The following is a 23,191-nucleotide window of genomic DNA, read 5'->3' as shown; positions in this document are numbered from 1 at the left end:
CAAGCCACATTTCATAATCATAGATTATTGTTTATGTTTAAGTCCATAGGTAGGTGACCTCATTCTGTTTATAAACAAAGGCCAGGCCTAAAACTGGCAGTCTCTTCAAATTTAGGGTTGTCTAAGAAAATAAATTGAAAAATAATATTTTTATTTCGTAGGGAAGTCTTTTTCTTTTTTTTTTATTTATTTATTAAAACTTAAACATCACCATACTATTGCATATGACCCAAATAACGTACCATTGAAGGGATGTTATACCCTTTCTAGTTCACGTTGTATAATGCATTATTTTTCATCGATCTGTATCACTAACCAAAGTCGTTCGTGTCTGTCAACACCTGCTGGGCGTACTCCGCCAGTAAGGGCACGGCCCGGCTCCTGTCCATGGCCGGCAGGGCGGTGGCTATCTCCACCATCACCACTCCGAAGCTGAACACATCTACGGACGGTGAAAGGAGTCGCGAGCGGAGATACTCATCAGGGAGGTAAGGCCGCGTTCCGTGCACTCTGAACAAATAAATTACGAAATACTTAAAATACAAATATAGCTACGATAGTAAGGTAGGTTCACTGGGCTATCGTCCATAATACACTTCAATCCAGGTCTCTCATCTAAGCTTATGGGCAGTCAAATACGAATCAAAAACAAACTGCTATTTATAACCTACGCGTCCTAAAGAATTATTGAGAGCAAAATTTAAAGAAATTAACATCTTGACTGTTGCCTCTCAATATATTCTTGATAATATTATGTATGTACATAGTCACTGAATTTGCTAGAAACTGTCAAAACCATAATATTAACACCAGGAGCAGACATAAACTTATAATGCCTACAACTCGGCTAAGTCGAATTAGTAAGTCTTTTGTGGGGCGTTGTTTATGCTTTTACAACAAGATCCGAGATAATGTTCAAAACAAAATATTTATTATGAAATTCAATAGAATTGTTAAAAAACGTTTGTGTGGTAAAGGTTACTATAGCATAAATGACTTTATTAATGACACGACAGATTGGGAATTTATGTTTCTCCATATTGTGTGAAGTAGATGACGAACAAGCTTGCGTGTGCGTCACTGCTCGCTCGCGAGTCCCTACTGGCTGGCCTACTGTGTAGAGGTAGCCGCACTTACTTACGATTTGGATACCTACACGGGGAGTGAGACAGTTCTAAGATTATAGATAAATTAATGCGATGCGACGTTGTTTACTATTATTCTAAATTATCTGATATTTTATTAATTACTACTAAAATAAAATATACGATCAGGTGATGGAAATTGATACGCCTTGCCCATTACAATGCAGTGCCGCTCAGGATTCTTGAAAAATGCAATCACCTCGAGACATAATCAAGTCTCATTTGCCCGGTTATTTCACTAACTACGGCGCCCTTCAGACCGAAACACAGTAATGCTTACACATTACTGCTTCAAGGCAGATAAAGGCATTCTGTACAAAGATTCCTCACGTTTTTTTTTTCAATATAAACAAAAATCATTTTTTGTCAATATTCGTTGAAATTTCTAACAAGAAATTACTTTAAAATCCTTGTCATTTTGATTATTGCATTCGATTAAACTTACTTAGAAACCTTCATGTGGGTCCTGTCTTCGCCGTACGGACCTTTCCTCGCCAGGCCAAAGTCTCCAATCTTGGGCATCGTGCACTGGTCCAATAGTATGTTGGCTGGTTTTATGTCACCGTGGATCAGTGGCGTGTCAGATTTTGTGTGTAAATATTGAAGGCCTCTGGAAAGTTTAAATTTTTTTATGAGAAGCGGTCTCTATACAAGAAAAGTGTATACTTGCTGCAAAATGATCACCTTGTCCAATTGTATCGCAAAGTACCCAAGATTCTATCTCTAAGATATGTATTGTACCCACAATTATAACTCTACGATATGTATTGTACCCACAATTCTAACTCTAAGATATGTATTGTACCCACAATTCTAACTCTAAGATATGTATTGTACCCACAATTCAAACTCTAAGATATGTATTGTACCCACAATTCAAACTCTAAGATATGTATTGTACCCACAATTCTAACTCTAAGATATGTATTGTACCCACAATTCAAACTCTAAGATATGTATTGTACCTACAATTCAAACTCTAAGATATGTATTGTACCTACAATTCAAACTCTAAGATATGTATTGTACCTACAATTCAAACTCTAAGATATGTATTGTACCTACAATTCAAACTCTAAGATATGTATTGTACCCACAATTCAAACTCTAAGATATGTATTGTACCCACAATTCAAACTCTAAGATATGTATTGTACCCACAATTCAACTCTAAGATATGTATTGTACCCACAATTCAAACTCTACGATATGTATTGTACCCACAATTCAACTCTAAGATATGTATTGTACCCACAATTCAACTCTAAGATATGTATTGTACCCACAATTCAAACTCTAAGATATGTATTGTACCCACAATTCAACTCTAAGATATGTATTGTACCCACAATTCAAACTCTACGATATGTATTGTACCCACAATTATAACTCTACGATATGTATTGTACCCACAATTCTAACTCTAAGATATGTATTGTACCCACAATTCAAACTCTAAGATATGTATTGTACCTACAATTCAAACTCTACGATATGCATTGTAACCACAATTCTGACTCTATGATATGGCTTCTCCAACAAATATTTTACTAAGTGGAGGGGTTTTACAAGATGCCAGTTATTTCAGCATGTAAACCTAAATATACATTTTTTATTCCTCTATTGTGATCTGTCATTTATACAGCCACGTACACTAATTTAAGTACATACTTTATTGGGTCCATGAAAAAGTCTATACTCTATGGCCTAAAAAAGCATTGTTTACCGTACTTTAATGTCGCCAAAAAAGGACAGTAGGTTGGTAGGGGAAAATCTTATGGATTCGAGTCACCGACATGCTCATGACTGGTGCACGCGATAAATAAATAAATAATTAAAAAAAAATTATATCCAGTTAACACTTTTTGGATGGATGAATCTCATGAGTTCGCGTCATCGAAATGCTCGTAGCAGTATACCTGTAGCTATACAGCTGACGTATTGTTTAAAATTAGTGCTGTGTATATCTTATAAGTGAAATAGAATGGATTTAGTGAAAAGTTCAGTGTGTATATACAATGAGTTTGATTAATAAAATAAGTTTTAAAAATAAATTGAAAATAATAATTTAACTGTTTTAAAGCATTCTGATATTTCAAATTTTAATACTTAAAGTTCTAAGATTTTACTCCTATCGGCAGTCTCTACAGCTGCCATTTTTTTATGTACCTTGCAACCCCGTGCGCTATTCTATACCGCTGCGCCCACGACAGCGGCGGGTAGTGCGTCTTCCCTCTCAGCCGCTGCTCCAGAGAGCCTCCAACCATCAGTTGGTACACCAGGCACGCCTCCGGTCCTGTGATATGAGCGGACTACTTGTGGTTCAATAAACTAACACTCACTTCAGAAGGCGTGATTATATTTGGTCGGTGTTATATTGCTATGTTATCATACTATTACCAGTGGGAGGCTCCTTTGCACAGGATGCCGGCTAGTTTATGGATAACCACAACGGCACTTATTTCTGCCGAATTAATAATGAATAATCTGTAACTAATGTTATTGGTGTAAACCGATTTAATTAAATAAATATATCTCACCCCCCAGACTGTATCCATAGAGCGGCAGTATATTGTCGTATCTGTACTGGTCCAGACACATCTCCTGAATCAGTTCCTTATTCTTGCCGTCGTTATCTCTCAGCCTCTTCACAGCGACCGAAAGAAACTTCCAATTACCTAAGGCATAAAAAAACTGTTTATTTACTCTAGGATATTAAAAAGGGATTTTTGAAGCTATACTTCTGTAGGCGCGTTATAAAAAAAAATTATGAGAGTGAAATTAAAGATGCACACGCATCACTGTAACACAAAAGTAACAGGGTGAAGTTGGTTATTAAAATTTTCTGACATTTGCGTCATTCGTTATTTATTTTTTCTTCGTCCATTATTAAGACAGGCAAAGTGTTCAAGCCCATACAGGCGTATTCATTATTTAATAATTAATTGTCAAAGCCATCTTTGCAAGATTTTTACAAAATTGTTCTTTCTAAAAACGTAGAATATGAAATCATTTTAATGATTTTTGCTTCGTTAGGCCAAAGTAGTTTAACTTCTTGCGTGCATACATAAGTACACACACAATTTTTTATAACAAATTTTAATACCACCTACTCAGAATTCACAAATAAGCTAACATTTAAATAATCCTACTAATATTATAAACGCGTTTGTAAGAATGTATGTTTGTTACTCTTTCACATAAAAACTAATGAATGGGTTTCAATGAAAGTTTACAATAATATAGCTTACACATCAGAATAACACATAGGCTACAATTTATAAAGATATCGTGTGAATTATCCAAAATATGCCTATAAGTGTCAAGTAAGGCAGAACAACAGGTTAACAATGACGGCAGTTGTGTGCCGGAGATAAAAATACGTATTGGTATGACCAAGGATACTATGACCCGCCTGAACAAAATATGGAAAAAGAGGCGAATCACTATTAACACCAAGACTCGGTTAGTTGCCTTGATATTCCCCATTTTTCTGTATGGCGTGGAGTCGTGGACGATACGGGCTCGAGAGAGGCAGATAATTGATGCCTTGGAGACGTGGTGCTGGAGGCGTACCTTGGAGAGTCAAGCGAACAAAGTTTCAATCCTCTCAAGCTAAAGATAAAAACCCGTCTGTCCACGATATGCCACCAACGAATTCTTTCGTATATTGGCTATATAATGAGAGCCTGGAGACATTGATCGTAGTTGGGAACACAAATGGCAAGCGAGCCCGTGGCCGATCTCCAGATGGACCGACCAAATAAAAGTCTCCAGGTCCCGGAGGTTTAGCTCCGTCGTCAGGGCTGCGATGGAAACAAATAGTTCACTCCAAGTGAGGACCACATGTTGATGACCACGATCCTCAGTCATCAGGGAACGACTAGAGAGAGAAAGAAGTAGGAAAAAATCTGCTATCTGCTAGTTATCTAAAATATGTTACAAAACTTAAGAAGAAACAAACTCTAAGCTTCTAAGAATAAATTATGAATTATGACACAATAAGTAATATTCAAACAGCAATCGGACAGAGTAACGCCCTAACTCGTCAACGGTTGTAGCGGAAGTGCAAAGTGGATCTAATACTACGTAATAAGAGGAGGGACTGACTAAGTACAAATTTAAATTTAGTTTACTATGAAACGTGCAGTGATTTGATATAAGTTTGAAATAGTAGTTATTACAGTATGGCGATTGGCGACGAAGTATAATCCGGCTAAGTTTGAAAGCGAACAGTTGCTTAAGACGTAGTGGATATCGGCTATCTTCGTTTGTTATAAGATTATTATATAGCCGACATCTGTCAATCTATCAATGACTACACGTTTCATACAATCGAGTGAATCGCTTTTTTCTTAGAGAGTTTCGCTAGGCTGGTGGTGGTGTCGCGCGGAGACAGCGCCTTTTATGGACATTTTTAATTTTTTTAAGAAAAATTTATGAAGCAACCTGAGAGTTGAACAAAGCATACAAGACTATTCAACGATACGTCACTCGAACAGTTGGCTCAGTTGATTGGTTATTGGTAAGTTCGTAAAGGAGACATTTTTTTTGGGCCCACTGGATATGGTGATGTTTATCAATCGTATTATGCTAGTAAAATTATAACTAATTTATTATTGTCAACAGGCCATATTTCATTGTAAAATCTAACTGGGTTCATTAAATTATTATAAAAAGGCAAACAGTTGATAATATACTCCCTATATACAGTTATAGTCACCATGGCAAAAAAATGCGTATAATGAAACATTTGTAACATTCATGAGAGAAAATAATAACATTACTGCAAAACATGGTGGTAACAGTGATTATCGGCTTTTGAAAAGTAACAAATATCTAATGGATTCATGAACCTCATTTCAATTATTGTTTTAGTGGTTAAACTTATTTAGCAAAAAGTACATAGTTTAATATTACCGCGCAATAGAATTAAGTAAAATAGACAATGAATGTGCACTGTGTATCTGTCATTTTGATTTTTATGTTGTCAACACAGTATTCTGTATTTTCCGTTTCTTTAGAGTTGCGTGATATTTATTTATGCAACTGTTGTGTAATAAGGGGTATTAAGACACGAATGTGGGTTTGTTGATAATAGTATCACATGAGTGTTTTAATACCTAATTAGCAACAGTTGCATACAAGACTTTATCTACACCCAGAATATGAATCCTTTAAAAGATTCTGAAACAGGTTGCTTACTGCTAACATTAAAACAGCCAGGCGTCTTAGTAGTAACCTAATATCATCCATTACTGATTATATACAAATAAACTCAAGAATTATTTATTTTAGTAGTAATTAACATTTTGTATAGTGCAATTATTAAAATTCACTTGAATATTATATTCTTTTGCAGCGTTTTAAATATCCGGCGGTGTGCTGTCAAAACTTGAATCGCTCATTTTTTCTATAAAAAACGCAATTGCTATACTTGAAGCTATTTTATTTATTAAGTCCCATGGCCTAAACAATTCTATTATATTATCAGACTCCAAAAGCTGCCTTCAATCCATCCTCTCAAATCCATTTCGCTCAAAAAGTAGGTTTCCAATTATACTTAAGATAAGAGAAAACTTGAAAGAGTGCTATGATCTCAACATCAACATAGTTCTAGCATGGATACCAGGCCATGCAGGTATAATCGGCAATGAAAATGCTGATGCTTGTGCCAGGTCAGCTGCTCATACAGGCTCCCAACAACATTCTCAAATCTTCTCTCATGACTTGTGCTCCACTTTGAAAATAAATATGTTTGAGAGGTGGTCAAACATCTGGCAGGTTTCAAAAACTGCTAAAGGCGTCTTTTATGGTGATATACAACCTGTAATCCCTTTAAAACCGTGGTTCTCGAAATTTAGATTCCCCAATAAATCAATAATATCAACAGTTTGCCGGTTACGCTTAAACCACTCTTGCACTCCAGTATTCCTAGCCAAATGAAGAATTAGAGACCATTCTCTATGTGACTGTGGACTTGATGAGGGAAATGTAGACCATTTATTCTTTAATTGCCCTTTAATGAAGTCTTCCTTGTACAACTTTATACCTCCTGAAATCCCCCGCCCCACCTCCATGAAATGCCTCCTCACCTTTGTTTTCACTCCTTTTGTAAATACTTTATGTAAATATATTAAACAGAATAATATTAAGTTATAACTAACACAATAAATGTTTTATATAAGTAATATTATCAGTGTTTGTCTATTATAATCTAACAGCATGTATATTTGTTTCAGGTATAATAAGAAAATAAATCTGTTTTGATTCTGGGCACCGGTCATTACTATAATCACTTATAAATTCGTTTACACCGATCAAATGACACACTCTAAGCTTGTTGGTCTACTGAAACGTGACATTGGCGAGTGGTGGTGCCCCTTCCACAGAAGCCACTAGAAAGAATAGAATAGAATGGCGGGGTTTCGAATAACCTACTTGTTTTTAGGGCGCGCCAGGTTCTGGTAGTGTGGAACGCGCGTAAACGAAAATGTTCTTTTTTTGAAATTCATACAGATACCACGCATCGAGCAATATGAATGTGGCTGTATGTTGAAACTCTTTGCGCATGAAGGTTCGAAAAAAAAAACAAAGGAGTGTTGTTATGAAATTCAGTACAACACTACAACACTCGTTTGTATGATGTAATGGTTATTAGGACATTGGGTGTTTTAATGTTGGTAATAAGCTAACTGTTTCAGAATCTTTAATAGAGAATTTAAAGTATGGGTGTAGATAAAAATTTATTTTGCATTATTATAATTATTTGGTTTATTTCATAGACTTTAATATCGCATCTACTCTCATATTATACTCCAGAGTCGTTGTGTAAATTGTACGATTTCATCGTAATGTGCGAATACATTAATTAGTGTCTGAGATATCTGGAGGCTTGAACTGGGCCTCCGGAGATTTACAAAATTGAAGAATTCCAGCAATCCATGAGTTTGGTCAAAATAAATATCTACTACGGGGTAGGATCAAGGCTATGTGCCTTACTAAGAAGAAAACCTTATATAATGGTGGACTCATCGATTTCTAATAGTAGAGCTGCTCTTGCCGGATACTGTTGCAATGGTTTGGTGGGTAGACATTCTGTTGGTGCTGTGCACATGAAATGTCTGTTGTGTGGTATTTAAGGCAGGGCATCAAGATGAGATTGAGCCACCTGCATCGTTCCTGGATGAGATTCTAATTATAAAAGATGATTTTGAAAATGATGATGATTAATAAAACATATTTATACTATATAAGCAATGTGTTTTTATTCCTATGATAAACAGTGTACTAAAACTTACCTCAATAGTATTTATATGAAATACTTATTTTATTAAGACATGACTTTGAAATTATAATGATCGTTGTTAAGTATTTTTGGCAAGTTTTCTGGTTTAGTGATTATGGTTAGCGCCCTGATTGAAGTATTGCGGTGTACACACGCCTGGGACTATTAATATACTTGTGTGATGAACATTTTTGTTCTGTACATCATTGTAACCCATCTTTTATCAGCTTTTTCCTTACTCTTCCTACATAATCTGTTTATTTTGTTATCAGACAGCACTACTCCTACTTAATTATGGCCGTTGCTGTTTTCTCAAGATATTACGTAATAGCTCATTTGTTTATGATTTTTAGGTTATCTCGACGTTCACATTTTTGTCGTATTTCTCAGTAGGTATTGCGGTTAAACCATTTCTAACTAAATGTACCGTTGTAATCTAGAGATTATAAGGAATAAATTAATATATGTTTCAATACTATACATCACATTTCGAGGTGGGCCCAATCGTCGAACAAAAAACACTGTCTCCTTTCGTCCGTAAGGTCGTTCATAAATTTTGTTTACAAATTTTATTTGTAGGTACTATAATATTCTGTAATTATTCTCTTGCCTTTGAACACTTGTCCGAAGCCTCCCTTTCCCAGTAAGTTTCTCTCACTCCAGTTATCGGTGGCCACCCTCAGGTCGTGATAAGGTATCATGGGTATGGTCGACACGGCCTTCGGTAGAACATCAAGTCCTCCCCGGTTCACACTGCCTGATGTACTGTTCTGAAGAAACGAGATGGCATTCAAATATAAATCAATTATAGTAATCTATTTATATAAAAATGAATTGCTGTTCGTTAGTCTCGCTAAACTCGAGAACGGCTGGACCGATGTGGCTAATTTTGGTCTTGAATTATTTATGGAATTCCTGGGAAGGTTTAAAAGGTGAATAAATAGGAAAATGCTGCTAAATTAAATAAAAACAACAAATTTGTTTTTCCTTTGATGTGTCCATACATAATTTCTATGAGAGAATTTATTGACGCACGGTTTGACAGTTCTGCTGTGAAACAATTTCATTACGGCAGCAGGGTCCATATTTTACGAAGTAATTTTTTAAGTTCTATTCTATTCTATTCTTCCTACTGTGGCTTCTGTGGAAGATATACCACAGATTTGCCAGAATCAGATGATAAAAAAATTTGGCGGCAAAACTGAAAATTCGTCTTGATTTGTTATTGACATACCTACTTAATAAATATAAATATAATAATAATTAAAATGTGTTCCAGCGGTTCAGAGTTAAATGGAGATTGATTGTACTACACCAGATTTAAGATCAGAAGCCAAATTGGCCATGGGAAACCTGCTTCCAGCGAAGTCAAAAGAAAAATACATGAAAGTATATGAAAATTTTATGAGTTGGAAAAATTTATTCCACGCTCAAATGTACAGTTCATGTTAAAACAGCATTAACTGGAAATACGACCGGATTCAAAAGCAAGAAATCGAAATTTTTTACTGGCGAAAACATAAAGCAATTTTTAATTAAAGCCCCAGACGATATATATTTAGCGACAAAGGTAATTAAAATTTAATGTATGACATAAAAAGTGTGTTTAAGCAGTATATATGTCGGGAATTGTAACACTCCATTCAAAAGATTTTATGTTAACAAAAATAAATCTATGGTCCGACTTAGTAGACTTAACACTACTACGAGATCCGTATATGTACGCGAATGAAACCGCGGGGCATTGCTAGTTTAGATATGACTAGATTAAATAAATTATGAACTATTTATTCTTTTGTTGTCGTTAGTCTGTAAGCTAATGTAGCAATAATACCACCTCGGTGATTTTTATTGCTTTGAGGCCATTATTTAAAAATAAAATTTTATTAATAAATTAATAAAAAAAATATTAATAATTACAATGTGACAACATACCTTAGTTGAATCAGTGTATGAGTTATCGGTAGGTGTATGTACGTCTACTATTTGACTCGGAGTCGGTAGCTGCACACCCTGTAATATGACAATTATTATAAAAGAAAATATATTATACTCAGATCATTATTTTATTTATGCGTCTAGATCACTGACCTGTATAAATACCACAGGACAGGCTGTTCCGATATGTTTGACAGCAAATTATTGTGCCTATTTGAAGCACAAATAGGCACAAAAAATAGCTGTCAAACACGCGAATGGTGCTCCATTCGCGAGCGTCCAGAGTATTAATTTTGACGTCCAATACAAATGGCTGCGAAGGAACGTATAATACTCTGAAGTATTTTTGCATTTTGAATTAATTTCGTTCGCTTTCCGTGTTATTTATACTTCAAGAATCAATGTAATAAAGTACACATTCTTTTTTGTAAATAGTTTCACACCATCTATCGATGTTTGCTGAGGTTGTCATCATTAGTGTTAGTACCCTAGACTCTCGCTATATGGCGAATATCAAACAGGCACAAAAGCACTTTGACAGCCGCCATTCCAGTGGTCAATAGTAGACGTCAGTGGTATAGATAGACTGAGGTTTACAGTTAACCTCTATTTTGATCAATGCACGCACACCAACTCAAAGTGACATACAAATCGCGAGTGTAAAGGTCGGTCGCTTCACGTCGCTCGACGGTACCCATCACATTACAAGTGCAGTAAGCGGCAGCTCGCGTCATTTCTATAGCAGTTTGCGTGCGAGCAACGTTACAAGTTGAGCGATAGTGACGAAGATTTAGTCATTATTTCTTTATTGTGTGCAGAAGAAAAACGAGTTATGAAAGAGAGAAAAAATAAGAAGGCACTCAACTAAACGGCAACTCTTTTCTATCAAATAAAATTTTACAATGACTGTAATATACATATCCAACTGGATATGTACAGCACCTTACAAACTAACTAGTTTGTAAGGTGCTGCATTCAATATATGAGTCGTGTTTAATATAAATTATTTCATAATAAGTAATAAAGAATTAACTATATAAATATAATATCGTATATTGGATGCATCAATCTTTAGAGCTTGAATTCATTGTTTGTGTAAGGATGCTTCGTGAACATGATGGTCGTGATTACTGTCACAATTAGTAATCGCATCAAACAAATACAATGATTTATAATAACAGACGAAAATACAGGAATAAGCTTGTTATTAATTCTCTGGAGCTACTTCTAGAAAACGGCATTATCATACTTATCTATGGCTAACGTCACTGTTAAAGCATTGATGTACTATAAACAAATATATACCCAATAGACTATTAAAAGTCGTCAAAAAATGTCCGTGCGGTGTTGTATAATTACGTATACATTAACACATTAACTTACGCTGATAAGATTAAAACATTCTATCAATTTAGCACGGTTTAGAGCGCTCGGACGGGACCCAAGAGGTCAAGGGTTCGAATCCCGCATCGTTCATACATTATCCCAGAAGTGAGGGATATCACTTTGTAAATAACAAACTTTCAGAAATACTGATGTAGACATAATTTTAGATTAATGTTATTTAAAATATGGGGAAAAATGTTGTACCTACATAAAAAAATCTCAAGCTTTGTACTACACATGCGCGCACGTATTAACACAAGTACGACGCCGAGGCCCAACCAAACTGTGGGAGTTTGCCTTGGTAAACAAGAGTGGAGGGGGGACGAAGCACAGTACAAAGACAACCAATAACAACAACGGATCAGCATTTGTATCAAAATTTTAAGATCCTCTGTCAACCTCTAAACTGCATATGAAGTCCTGGTACATGTTGTTAGGATGACACATGATTTCAACCGCTATGAAAGAAATTACTTATCACCAGTAATATATATATATATATTCTCCTGGTGTATAGTAATACGTCGTGCGCATAACGTCAGAATATATAAAGGTATACTCGCGTCATACATAAGCTACTCTCTTCATAAACTATGATCGCCTGGTACCAAAACACTGTATAATGCTTCCTATCTCAAATTACTCCCACGTTAAATCTTATGAATTTATGTGTCTTTTTCGTTCTCTCGCCGGCTAATTCCTATACATTTACCTGTTTATGTCTCTATCGTCTCGCTTTTTTGTTTCATCAAGTTTCAAAACATTATGATTCTAAAGAAGTTTCACTTCAAAAATTACCTTTTCCATGAGCATGACGGGAAGCGGTAATGACGACTCGCTGCTGTCTAGTTTCTGAGTCATCAACTGCTTTTTGGCATCTACTGAAACACACAAACCGACTTAAAAGTAAAAAAAATTAACGAAGTTAGATGACGCTGGAATACCTGGAAATAAATGCCCTTTTAAAAGAAAAAAAATCAAATATTGTATTATTATATTCAAGTAATATGCCTTGCCCATTACAATGCAGTGCCGCTCAGAATTCTTGGAAAAGCTAAACATTCTTTAGAATTCTTTTTGATATAATTTCTAAAATACTAGATACTACTACCGCTTCGAAAAAATGGCGCTCTGAGAGAGAAGATGCGGCGCAAGAAACTCTCCCAACATTCTTTTTTTGCACTCTTTTTAATAAAATATACAATATTGTACTGTCATTGTTATTGCTAAAAAATAACCACCTTCAAAAACACTATTCCAAAACAATAGATATAATGTGCACTAAAAAGTACAAAATAATTGCGTATTTTTATACAATCTAATTAATTAATCCAATTCTGGTTACGATTATTGTTACTTATGGAATCGGTGTCCTTACGCCGCAACCCGCTCTCGCCTCTCGCCACCTCACGACTCAAGCACATCTCACCTATAACTATGTATGTAGTTACAAACCTATCTTGGCTGACACCGACACCAAAAATTACAATAATCGTAACTAGAAATAGATTAATTATTAGATTGTATAAAAATACGCAATTATTTTTATACTTTTAGTGCATATTATATAGCTATTGTTTTGGAATGGTGTTTTTGGAGGCGGTTGTTTTTCTGTTAATTTATTTTTAGTCAATTTGAAATAAACTATTTGTCTAAATATGTGTAAATATACAAAATTTTTCAATGCCGCAGTGAACGAATTGCAAAGTAGGTACTTAACTTTGCAATTTGATTACAGACAGTGTTCCGTTACTTTGTCATGGATTCCGTAATCAGAACCTAACCAAACTCACCGAACTATCTTTGAAGTATATCCTTTCCAATTAAAAAATAATCATCGGTTGGTACAGTATTAAATTATTCGTAAATTTATCATTCACTTTGCTATACGTATGTATAGCAAAATTTAAGACTTTTATGGTTTTCTCATGGATTCCACTGTCAGATCTGGACCAAATTACAATGGGACCACTCGAGAAACACCAGCTTTCAAATAAAAAAAGAATTATCAAAATCGGTTCACCTAGTCGAAAGTTTAGAGGTAACAAACATTAAAAAAAAACCGACAAATTGAGAACCTCCTCCTTCTTTGAAGTCGGTTATAAAAATAATCATAATCTAGCCCCAGACTGTCCGATCACCGATTTTTAATAAAACATTTAAATTTATTTATAGATGTTTCATTACATTTAAATTTATGTATAGATGGTTCTTGAACAGTGGCTGGGACTTTATTATAAATGTGTACATTTACCTACCTTTAAAACTATTATGTATCTTATGAAGCCTATTAGATACAAGCAATCCCTTATTTCTAGTGTTATCATTTGAAAGTTCTCGGATATTCGAATGTTTGGAAAGCCATACCATTTGTTACAACGTATGTGAGGTAAATATGTATTACCTCATTACCACCTTATTATCAATCGAAAATCTCCACTTATCGATCTCAATGTTGTATAAATAATGACATCACAGTACATCAAAGTGCGTCCAAAAAGAAGGCCTTAAAGGTGTCCTCGTCGGCTGTTTTTAGGGTTCTGCAGACAAATAGCGAGAAACGGAACCCTTATAGATTTGTCATGTCTGCCCACTTTTTTCCGAAACTATTAGAACTATACTGTTGAAACTTGGTAATTAGATGTATTCTGTGAACCGCATTAACATTTTCCCCATACTTATTTATGGATAGGTCTTCATTTTTTTCTAAACTGTATAGTTTGCGCGAGAGGCACTTCCAAAGTGGTAAAATGTGTCCCCATGTAACTTCTAAAATAAGAAAATAATAAAAATATATGATACCATGCAAACTTTCACTTAAAATTGGTTTGAACGAGATCTAGTAAGTAGTTTTTTTTAATACGTCATAAATCGTTACAATAACTACAAGAACTTTTATATTACGTTACTTGCTGCTACGGAACCCTTCATGGACGAGTACGACTCGCACTTGGCCGCTTTTTAACAATTTCATAGGCAAGAGTTACTTTGATGGAGTTTTTTTTAATATTACAGGAATAGCGATGTAAATTGTAAGTAATTATACATTTATAAATGCAGATGTGTTTATTCGTTAATAGCTGTGTAAACTACTACCATCAGATGCAGCGTGTTTTGGCGAAGGTTTTTGTATAATATTTTTGAATGTGTTAGAAAAACCTTTACACATGTTTCATTTCACCAGTGGGGAGGCTCTTTTACACAGGATGCCGGCTTGATTATGGGTACCACAACGGCGCCTATTTCTGCCGTGAAGCAGTAATGTGTAAACATTATTGTGTTGCCGTCTGAAGGGCGCCGTAGTTAGTGAAATTACTGGGCAAATGATACTTGATATCTTATGTATCAAGGTGACGAGCGCAGTTGTAGTGCTGCTCAGAATTTTTCAATTTTTCAAGAATCTTGAGCGGCACTGCATTGTAATGGGCAGGTCTTATCAATTACCATCAGCTGAACGTCCTGCTCGTCTCGTCCCTTATTTTCATTAAAAAAAAAAACATTTTTAACGTAACGTAACTTAGATGAGCGGGGTACTTAATTTATATGTGATATAAATATTATTGTAATTTGTGTAGTTGATCCCAGAAGTGAGAATTGTCACTTTAAAACATAAAAAATTGTTTTCATTAGATAGAGCGACATCTCAAGTCAATTTCTTAATATGCAAATACTGGGGTTGAGCAGAATAGATGAAGCCACAACCTTAGAGTTGAAAAAAGACGTCACAGAACGGTTGATTCAGTGGAAGAGCACTCGCACGAAACGTGAAAGGTCGCTGGTTCGAGTCCCGCATCGTTTATAAATTGTGTTTTGAAATTATTTTTTTGCATTTTCGCTATTATTAGTAGGGGAAACCGCAAGGCAGAGCCATAGTGTACTCATGAATAAATAAACCCAATAAACATTTCTCAGAAAAACAATTCATTGATTAAAATAAAATATTATGAATAGTTTTCGATACATTTTCCTCAACCAAATTCCATTTTGTATGAGGAAAATAACTGTTTATTCTATTGTGAGAGCAATAAACTCTATTCAGTATTCCCAGATCTTCGGAGAGAATAAGTGACGTCATCATAGTTACTGCGTCATTACTGCGTTTAACTTTTACAATGTGAATACGAAACTGACGAACATACAACTTGTTCTATTAGTTTTATTGAAGACTAGCTGACCCGGGAAACGTTGTTTTGCCATATAAATTAGTTTTAAAGTTAGACCGACTCTTGGATATTGCAACATTACTTTATTTTTCAAAAATAAAAGTTTTTTTTCTAAAATAAACGTAGCCTAAGTTACTCCCTATTACATCAGATACCTGCCAGTAAAAGTCCCGTCAAAATCGGTTCAGCCATTTCAGAGATTAGCCGGAACAAACAGACAGACAGACAAAAATTGTAAAAAAATTCATTTTGGTGTACCGTAAATATATTCATTTATATGTATTAAAAAACGGTTATTTCTACATTACAAACAGACACTCCAATTTTATTTATATGTTTAAACTAGCAATGAGTAGTATTTGTGAATATTACAGTAATTTAAAATCACAGCTATAAAATTAAATAATGAATATTAAACAAAAAATCAAGAAAAGACTTATTATAATTCAGTCCACGGAGACTCGTGCACATTTTACGACATTTTTTTCTAGAAAAATACTTACGTTATATTCGCCAAGACACTTTCTCCCCTATAAGTTACATTTGGAAAGATTTACCTTGAACTCTTTATGGTCTTAACCTCCGATATGCCAACAAGTTCCACTTGAAACGTAATACCCACTTGTGTATATAATACTCGAGGCACCATTATGCGGTTTATCTGACAGGTTGCTTGATTAACAATCTTGGTTATTGTAAACAAAAAACGTGATTTATGAAAGATTCGTGCTGTGAATGACGCCGCTCTTACGAGAAATTGACTATTTTGCTAAACGCCTCAATTTAAAATTATTGCAATTGATTTCTTTGTATTATTTTTAGTATAGTGGACACGTTATATGATCCTATGATTTCTTTAAAAAAATTTTTTTTCATAAAAAAATGCACAAAATTATGTTCCCGTTATATGCTCAACCAAACTGGCCAACGCCAGCTAAAGCCAAAAAAATACTAATATATTTTGTCTTCAAAAGCGTTGCGTTTTGTTTTATGGCTCTTGGACACCAGGTAAAAAATTATCTCTGGTGTTTTTGTCTAGGGATAAGTAGATGTTGGCAGTTTATTGACAGCTACTCCCTGCCCATTACAATGCAGTGCCGCTCGGGATTCTTGAAAACCCCCAAAAATTCTGAGTGGCACTACAACTGCCCTCGTCACCTTGAGACATAAGATGTTAAGTCTCATTTGCTTGCCGTGTTCACTTGTGCACTGGAGCACATGGGAGCATTTGAATATTTTTTTTTAAAACACTCACCATCAATTGAGTTGGTTTTTGCTCTAAGACTCTTGCTGTCGTGTTTTTGAAGTAGCTTATGAAATCTGCTATCAACTACTGGAACCAAGCACCTTAAAGCTGGTATGTGTTTCATTCTGTACAGTAATATAAATAACTCTTCTACTCTGTGGTTCAGTTGGCCCCATTTGATGAAAAGTTGATTGGTTGGAGATGACGCGTGTCTCTTTGCGGTCTGTTCTATTTCCTGAAAAAGTTTAACCAAAGTTTTTAGTTAAGAGAGGTGAATATATCATTCCAAATATTCACCGTGCGGGTGTCCATTGTGTAGCAAGTATGTAGGAAGGGACGAGACGAGCAGGACGTTCAGCTGATGGTAATTTATACGCCCTGCCCATTACAATGCAGTGCCTTTGATTCTTAAAAAACTGGCGCTCGTCACATTTGCCCAGTAATTTCACTAGCTATGGCGCCCTTCAGACCGAATCACAAAAAAGCTTACATATTACTACTTCACGGTAGAAATAGGCGCCGTTGTGGTAACCATAACCTAGCCGGCATCCTGAGCAAAGGAGCCTCCACTGGTTAGTGCGCTCAGTCACCTCTTACGACGCCCTTGGGCTGGGGACGTCGCTATTCCTCGGGGAAGCACAGGGCAAAATATGTATAGGGATATACACATAGAGTTATCTCGTCATAGTACTAATACATAAAAGCAATGTGCTACGCTGTGGAGCATCAGGGGGCATTAGTCGTAGCACAGCTAGTCTTCTCTATCAGCAATGGCTAAAATCTCTCGGCTTTATAGGGTTTGTAGAAGGCGCAATGGATTACACAGTCTACCTGTGGCACAATCCAACGCAGTTGAGCACCGTAAGTGATGATACAGGAATCAGAGATGTTGATTTGAATGGATTCGGTGTAGCTACTGCAAAGTAGTGGATAAGCGCCTGAACATTTATTTTCATGTTATTTCATCAGTGTGACAGTATCATTCCATCCCATATTCACAATCATTCACTATCCAACACAGCTCTTATAAATTTCAAACCGTAATTAAAAGAACCCGTAATTATTCGTTGTCCGACAACTTATGTATCTCCTGGAATCACTTCAGCAATTTAATAAATATAATTGTCTCTTGTCTTCAACCAACAACCCCAAAATACCAAAGAATATATTATATTTACCACAACTCAAATGGCTAGTAACATGATAAGTGAAATTGATGACATCTTGAATATAACGTGCCATAAGGTTGAAGACATAGAATCGTGTAACGCTCTGCTTCAGTTGGGCAAGTATAATTATAAAATTTTAACATTTAATATTCGAAGTTTAAACAAAAACTTTGACCTATTCAGAGCAAATCTGCAACGTTTTGTTATAACTTACGATGTGATTATTCTGACGGAATGTTGGCTTGATGATTATTCAATAGTCATGCAGTTAGATGGATATGTTTCGTAGCTATAAACCAGTGTAGTGGTGTTGTCGTTTATGTCCTAAACGGAATTTCAGTGTCTGTATGTGAGCCTGAACTGAATGACGCAATTTGTTTACAAATTGATATTTACAAAGGTCCAAAAATCATAGCTATTTACAGATCCCCATCAGTAAAGGACACCACGAATTTTTTAGAAGGCCTGGAAAGCCTCCTAACGAAGGAATTATCAAAAAGCTCACTAATAATTACTGGTGACGTGAATATATATATATATGTTCTACAAGTGTGGACCCATGATGTCACGAATACCTGTGCCTGATGGCCGCGTTTAGTTTGTTGCCTGTATTTTTAAAACCAACTCACGGCAAAACTTGTTTGGACCACACTTTCATAAAGAACAACATGTCAGCAGAGGGTTTCATTTGCAGCGCGGATCTAACTGATCACGATATGACGATTACGTGTTTAAAAACTACATACCCGGTTGGTCACAAACACTGTAGAACTGTGACAGAAACTGACTATGACGCAGTCACGCGCGATCTACAAAATACTGACTGGACGGCAGTGTATGATACTATGGATGTCTCAAGGTCAGTAGAAATTTTCTCACATACAATTAATACAATTGGGTCATTCCATAATAAACGTTACCAAGTCCTCAGAAAAAAAATCGGCGTAAGAAGTCAGCTATAACCTTTATTCATAGAAAACATTCCTAACCTTCATGTCTAGTATTTTTTTTTTCAAAATTCACAATATTTATCATATTTTACCTACTTGAAAGTAATGTTAGAGAGGTCGGGTCATACATTTTATTTATATGACAATATTTGGAAACACTAAAAAAAAGAATGAAGCTGTCAACTATTTGAACTTATTTGATTCGTGCTAAAAAATAATAAAAATATTGTATTTACTGTTTTTAAGAAGAGTTTTCTAAACTGTGGTAGCAGTGTAACACCCGAAACGAAAAAGAGATAATATTTTGTTTAATTTCTCGCCTAAATATCTTTAAACTAACACGTTTTGCAAAAGTATTGTTATGTCGTTAATCTAATCGAATATCTAACAATGAATGCGCAAGCATGTGTTTTAATCGTTTCTTCACCGTTTGAAATTGTGTAACACCCGAAACGTTTCCCAATATATAGGTTTTCCCAAGTAACACCCGAAACGTTTCGGGTGTTACACAATTTCAAAGACAATTTTATACTGCTTTTACGTACTTGCTCTTCGCCGCAGCGTCTAATTATTAATGTATGGTGTGTTAAATTGGTGTTGGTATTTCCTTTCGGTATATTATCATGCCATCAATAAATAAAGAACGAATAGCTAAGCTGAGAGAAAACAGGAAGAAAGATCCTGAGAAGTATGCTGAACATTTGTGCAAAGAGAGGGAAAGGGGCGTTATGAGAACGAAAGAGAAGATTGAAAAATGTCCATAACGTCTTAAATTGGAACAACGTTTAAGGGTGCACAAAGTAAGAGCGCATAGGGCAAAGAAAAAAATTAAGTTTTTTGTTATTATCCCATATGATATGTTGCCGGCCCTTTAGGTGGGAGTATGCTCTTTTCTCGAAGGTACCTACGTCGTTTCGGTTCCGGAAAACAGCAGCCGGTAATTGATTGCACAAAGTGGCAGTGGGGGGCAAGAAGTTTCTTGAAAAACGCGCGGTTGTGGATTGCCAGACGTCAACGTAATACGGGTGGTATTTTGCATTCACTTCCCGTATATCCCCGTAGGATCTTGAAGTGCTTACATACATTTTAAAAAGCAGAAGTTAGAAGTGACTTCAATCCTTACTTGGGACCTGTACAACTAGGTACCTCAGGTAAACTGCAGGCTGACCAAACAGTAAAAACAGCTTAAGTACAGTGATGTTTACACTAATTCAGAAGAGGATGAACCGGGATCACTGCACAAAATTAAACTTGGCACATTCGTTCTTGTCAGATTTCAGCCAGAAATTTTCACGTTTTTGAAAGTAGTTGGAGATAAAGCAACCACATTTAGACGTGATGAAGATATCTATGATTTGCGATACGAGAATATAATACGCGTGTTGCCTACTCCTAATTTTAAACTAAAGGTGATCGTATGAACTACAAATTCCAAGAAGAAATTGATGTCTATGAAAAATTGGTGTTTTCATTATTAAATGTTAATCTTTATTAGTGTTTTATAATAAATCTACAATTATTGTTTATTAATTTTTGTTATGATTTTAAAAGAAAGCATAATATTTCATCAATAAATCCCATAAATTCCTTATATGTATATTCATATCGTACACGTAACACCCGAAACGAAGCATCTGTAACACCCGAAACAGGTAATTTTATTAATAAAAATTAATGGAAAATTGATAACTAACTTTTTTACGTGTTTAGATGGGCTAATGTATATAGTTTGACTTGTTATATATTAAAATGGAGATTACTGGGAAAATTCGCTGAATTATGCATATTAAGCCAGATGGTCAGAAGGCAGAGGCAATTTCGTGTAACACCCGAAACAGCGACTTATTTGTAATTTTCTCTTTAATGCTTAAATATTTTAAAAAAGCAATTTTAGGAAAAGAAAATTTTACCCAACAAGTGTGTGATTCCATAGTTATAAAATCTAGTTGCTAATACTACTTCTAATAAAACATATTTTATTGAGTTCACATGTAACACCCGAAATGATGGAATGACCCAATTATATCTAGACACAGATCAGAGGTCACGCTCAGTAGGAATAAATTTAACAAACACACACATACACACAAACACACACACACATGTTGTTACTTTAATTTTATTTTACTTTCTTTTAAATTTAGTACTTATGGATAAATTTGTAGTTTTTTAAATAGTCTTCAAAATTTGTAATAGTAATGCCAATGATGACTACCAAGATAATAGTTTTCTGTTAATCATACCTCTATTTGATCCCACAATACAGTCTCCGACTAGTGTGGCGATTCAATGGCAATCATAATTTAGTCATACTTATATATAAGCTTGTTAAATATTTAAACTTAATGTAATTTAATGACAATGTATTTGTAAAAAGATCGATTTAAATAAATTATTCTTATTCTTTTTATTATTTTCCTTACAAAACAGCCTATCAATGGATATTAATAGGCTGTTTTGCTCTGCTCCTCAAATATTAAAATCACTGGAACTTTTAGTTTGTGAGCATCATACACAAAAAAACTTATAAATAGCATGCACAAAAACAATATAGGCACCCAGACTTAGACCAGACTTGGAATGTGTATTAATAGTGTTTACCATAAATTATTTCAAAGTTTTTGATCTTTAGTATCAATTACAGAGCTTATTATTGACTAGCCAATAGATATTTAGTCTTAAATGCTTAACACTTATCACAATATTTATGTTTTTTCTCTGCCCCCCTTTTTCCAGTTTAAGTAGGCTAAATGTACAAGTATCCACACATAAATTGCTACTTCTTCAAACTCCATTGTATAAGGGTCATCGAAGCTATCTTCTTTAAACAATATCATTATGTGTGTGCCTCTCAGTAATATTCAAAGTTTTGCAACAGAATCGGAAAAAAGCCTGAAAGACTTGCTTTAAGGTTCTTGTGTAAAGACGGATTTATCTTGTTTCTCTAATGGGTTATTTTTTCAGATTATTATTATTCTAGAAATTATTCTTTGAATGACAAGGCCGAATGTGTTGTTTTTTATTTATTTATAATTTTGGTTTTTTACACTAAATCCATTGAGAGAAGTCTTAAATAAATGAATAATTATTAAAGACTTCCTAATGAGAATGTTATCATAATTAGTCACATATAGTGGACTAAATTGTAAATAATAAATTATTTTGGACTAAGTTAAAGCATTGATAAAAATAAACTATTGTCTAATAATTATAAACTTTATGTATAAATATCAATATAACTATTTATGGACAAACCTTAATCTGAATTAATCACTAAAAGTGGAATTAAAAACCCACGAAGTGCTCACGGTTGGCGGAAAAACCAGTAAATACTACAATATACTTGGGAAAACCTATATCTTATTAAAATAATATTATGTGGCTACTTACAATAACATCAAAAGCAGAGTACTTCATGTGTACTCCTGCTAACTCCTTCCAATCATCGTCATTATCCAATAATCTGCACAATTCATTGTTTATATCAAAAGGTAATTCGTAAATATACATTTTGCGATTTCATTAAATTTCTTTTGCCCTAAAACATAAATAACACACCACTCACTGAACACTTATTGATGACTGACTTAGTGACTTATACTCTTTGACTGACTGAATCAATTATCGAATCAAACTCCAAATTCAATGAATACAAACTTCAAAGTCAAAGAATATTGTGTAATGTGTGTACTATTTACTCGAGATTTACTCTATGTTCAATGTTGTCTAATGAATGATCAATGAATAATAGTGATAAAATGGAGATCTAACAGGTACATAAAGATTTAATATGATTAGAGAATATTGAAATATGATTTATATTATATTCCTTTTATTGTATTTTGGATGGAGCTGAATTTCTTGTTATCAATGCTCTAAATAAATATAACAAACAAATCAAAGAAT

At 34.7% G+C, this 23,191-nt stretch overlaps 1 protein-coding gene across 4 annotated transcripts in view; it reads right to left on the bottom strand.

The window, feature by feature from the left end:
* LOC126979740 (serine/threonine-protein kinase pelle) overlaps positions 1 to 22,880 on the bottom strand; it is a 30,660-nt gene extending 7,780 nt beyond the window's left edge. The window contains exons 1-9 of one of the 4 annotated variants that reach the window (XM_050829245.1): positions 22,676 to 22,880; positions 17,176 to 17,401; positions 12,556 to 12,638; positions 10,369 to 10,446; positions 9,044 to 9,203; positions 3,686 to 3,823; positions 3,315 to 3,441; positions 1,591 to 1,755; positions 317 to 510 (exon numbers count right to left, since the gene is read on the bottom strand). In XM_050829245.1, the coding sequence (XP_050685202.1) occupies positions 317 to 510; positions 1,591 to 1,755; positions 3,315 to 3,441; positions 3,686 to 3,823; positions 9,044 to 9,203; positions 10,369 to 10,446; positions 12,556 to 12,638; positions 17,176 to 17,401; positions 22,676 to 22,795 (1,291 nt within the window). In that variant the 5' untranslated portion in view covers positions 22,796 to 22,880. Of the gene's footprint in view, positions 1 to 316; positions 511 to 1,590; positions 1,756 to 3,314; positions 3,442 to 3,685; positions 3,824 to 9,043; positions 9,204 to 10,368; positions 10,447 to 12,555; positions 12,639 to 17,175; positions 17,402 to 22,675 lie in introns of those variants that run through there. The other 3 variants (XM_050829246.1, XM_050829247.1, XM_050829248.1) reach the window with 3 other exon arrangements.
* Positions 22,881 to 23,191: the final 311 nt, after the last annotated feature.

This window comes from Leptidea sinapis, chromosome 4, assembly GCF_905404315.1.
Source record: "Leptidea sinapis chromosome 4, ilLepSina1.1, whole genome shotgun sequence".
Classification (NCBI taxonomy): domain Eukaryota; kingdom Metazoa; phylum Arthropoda; class Insecta; order Lepidoptera; family Pieridae; genus Leptidea; species Leptidea sinapis.
Note: the sequence above shows the minus strand (reverse complement) of the source record. Positions and strands in the feature narration are given on the sequence as shown.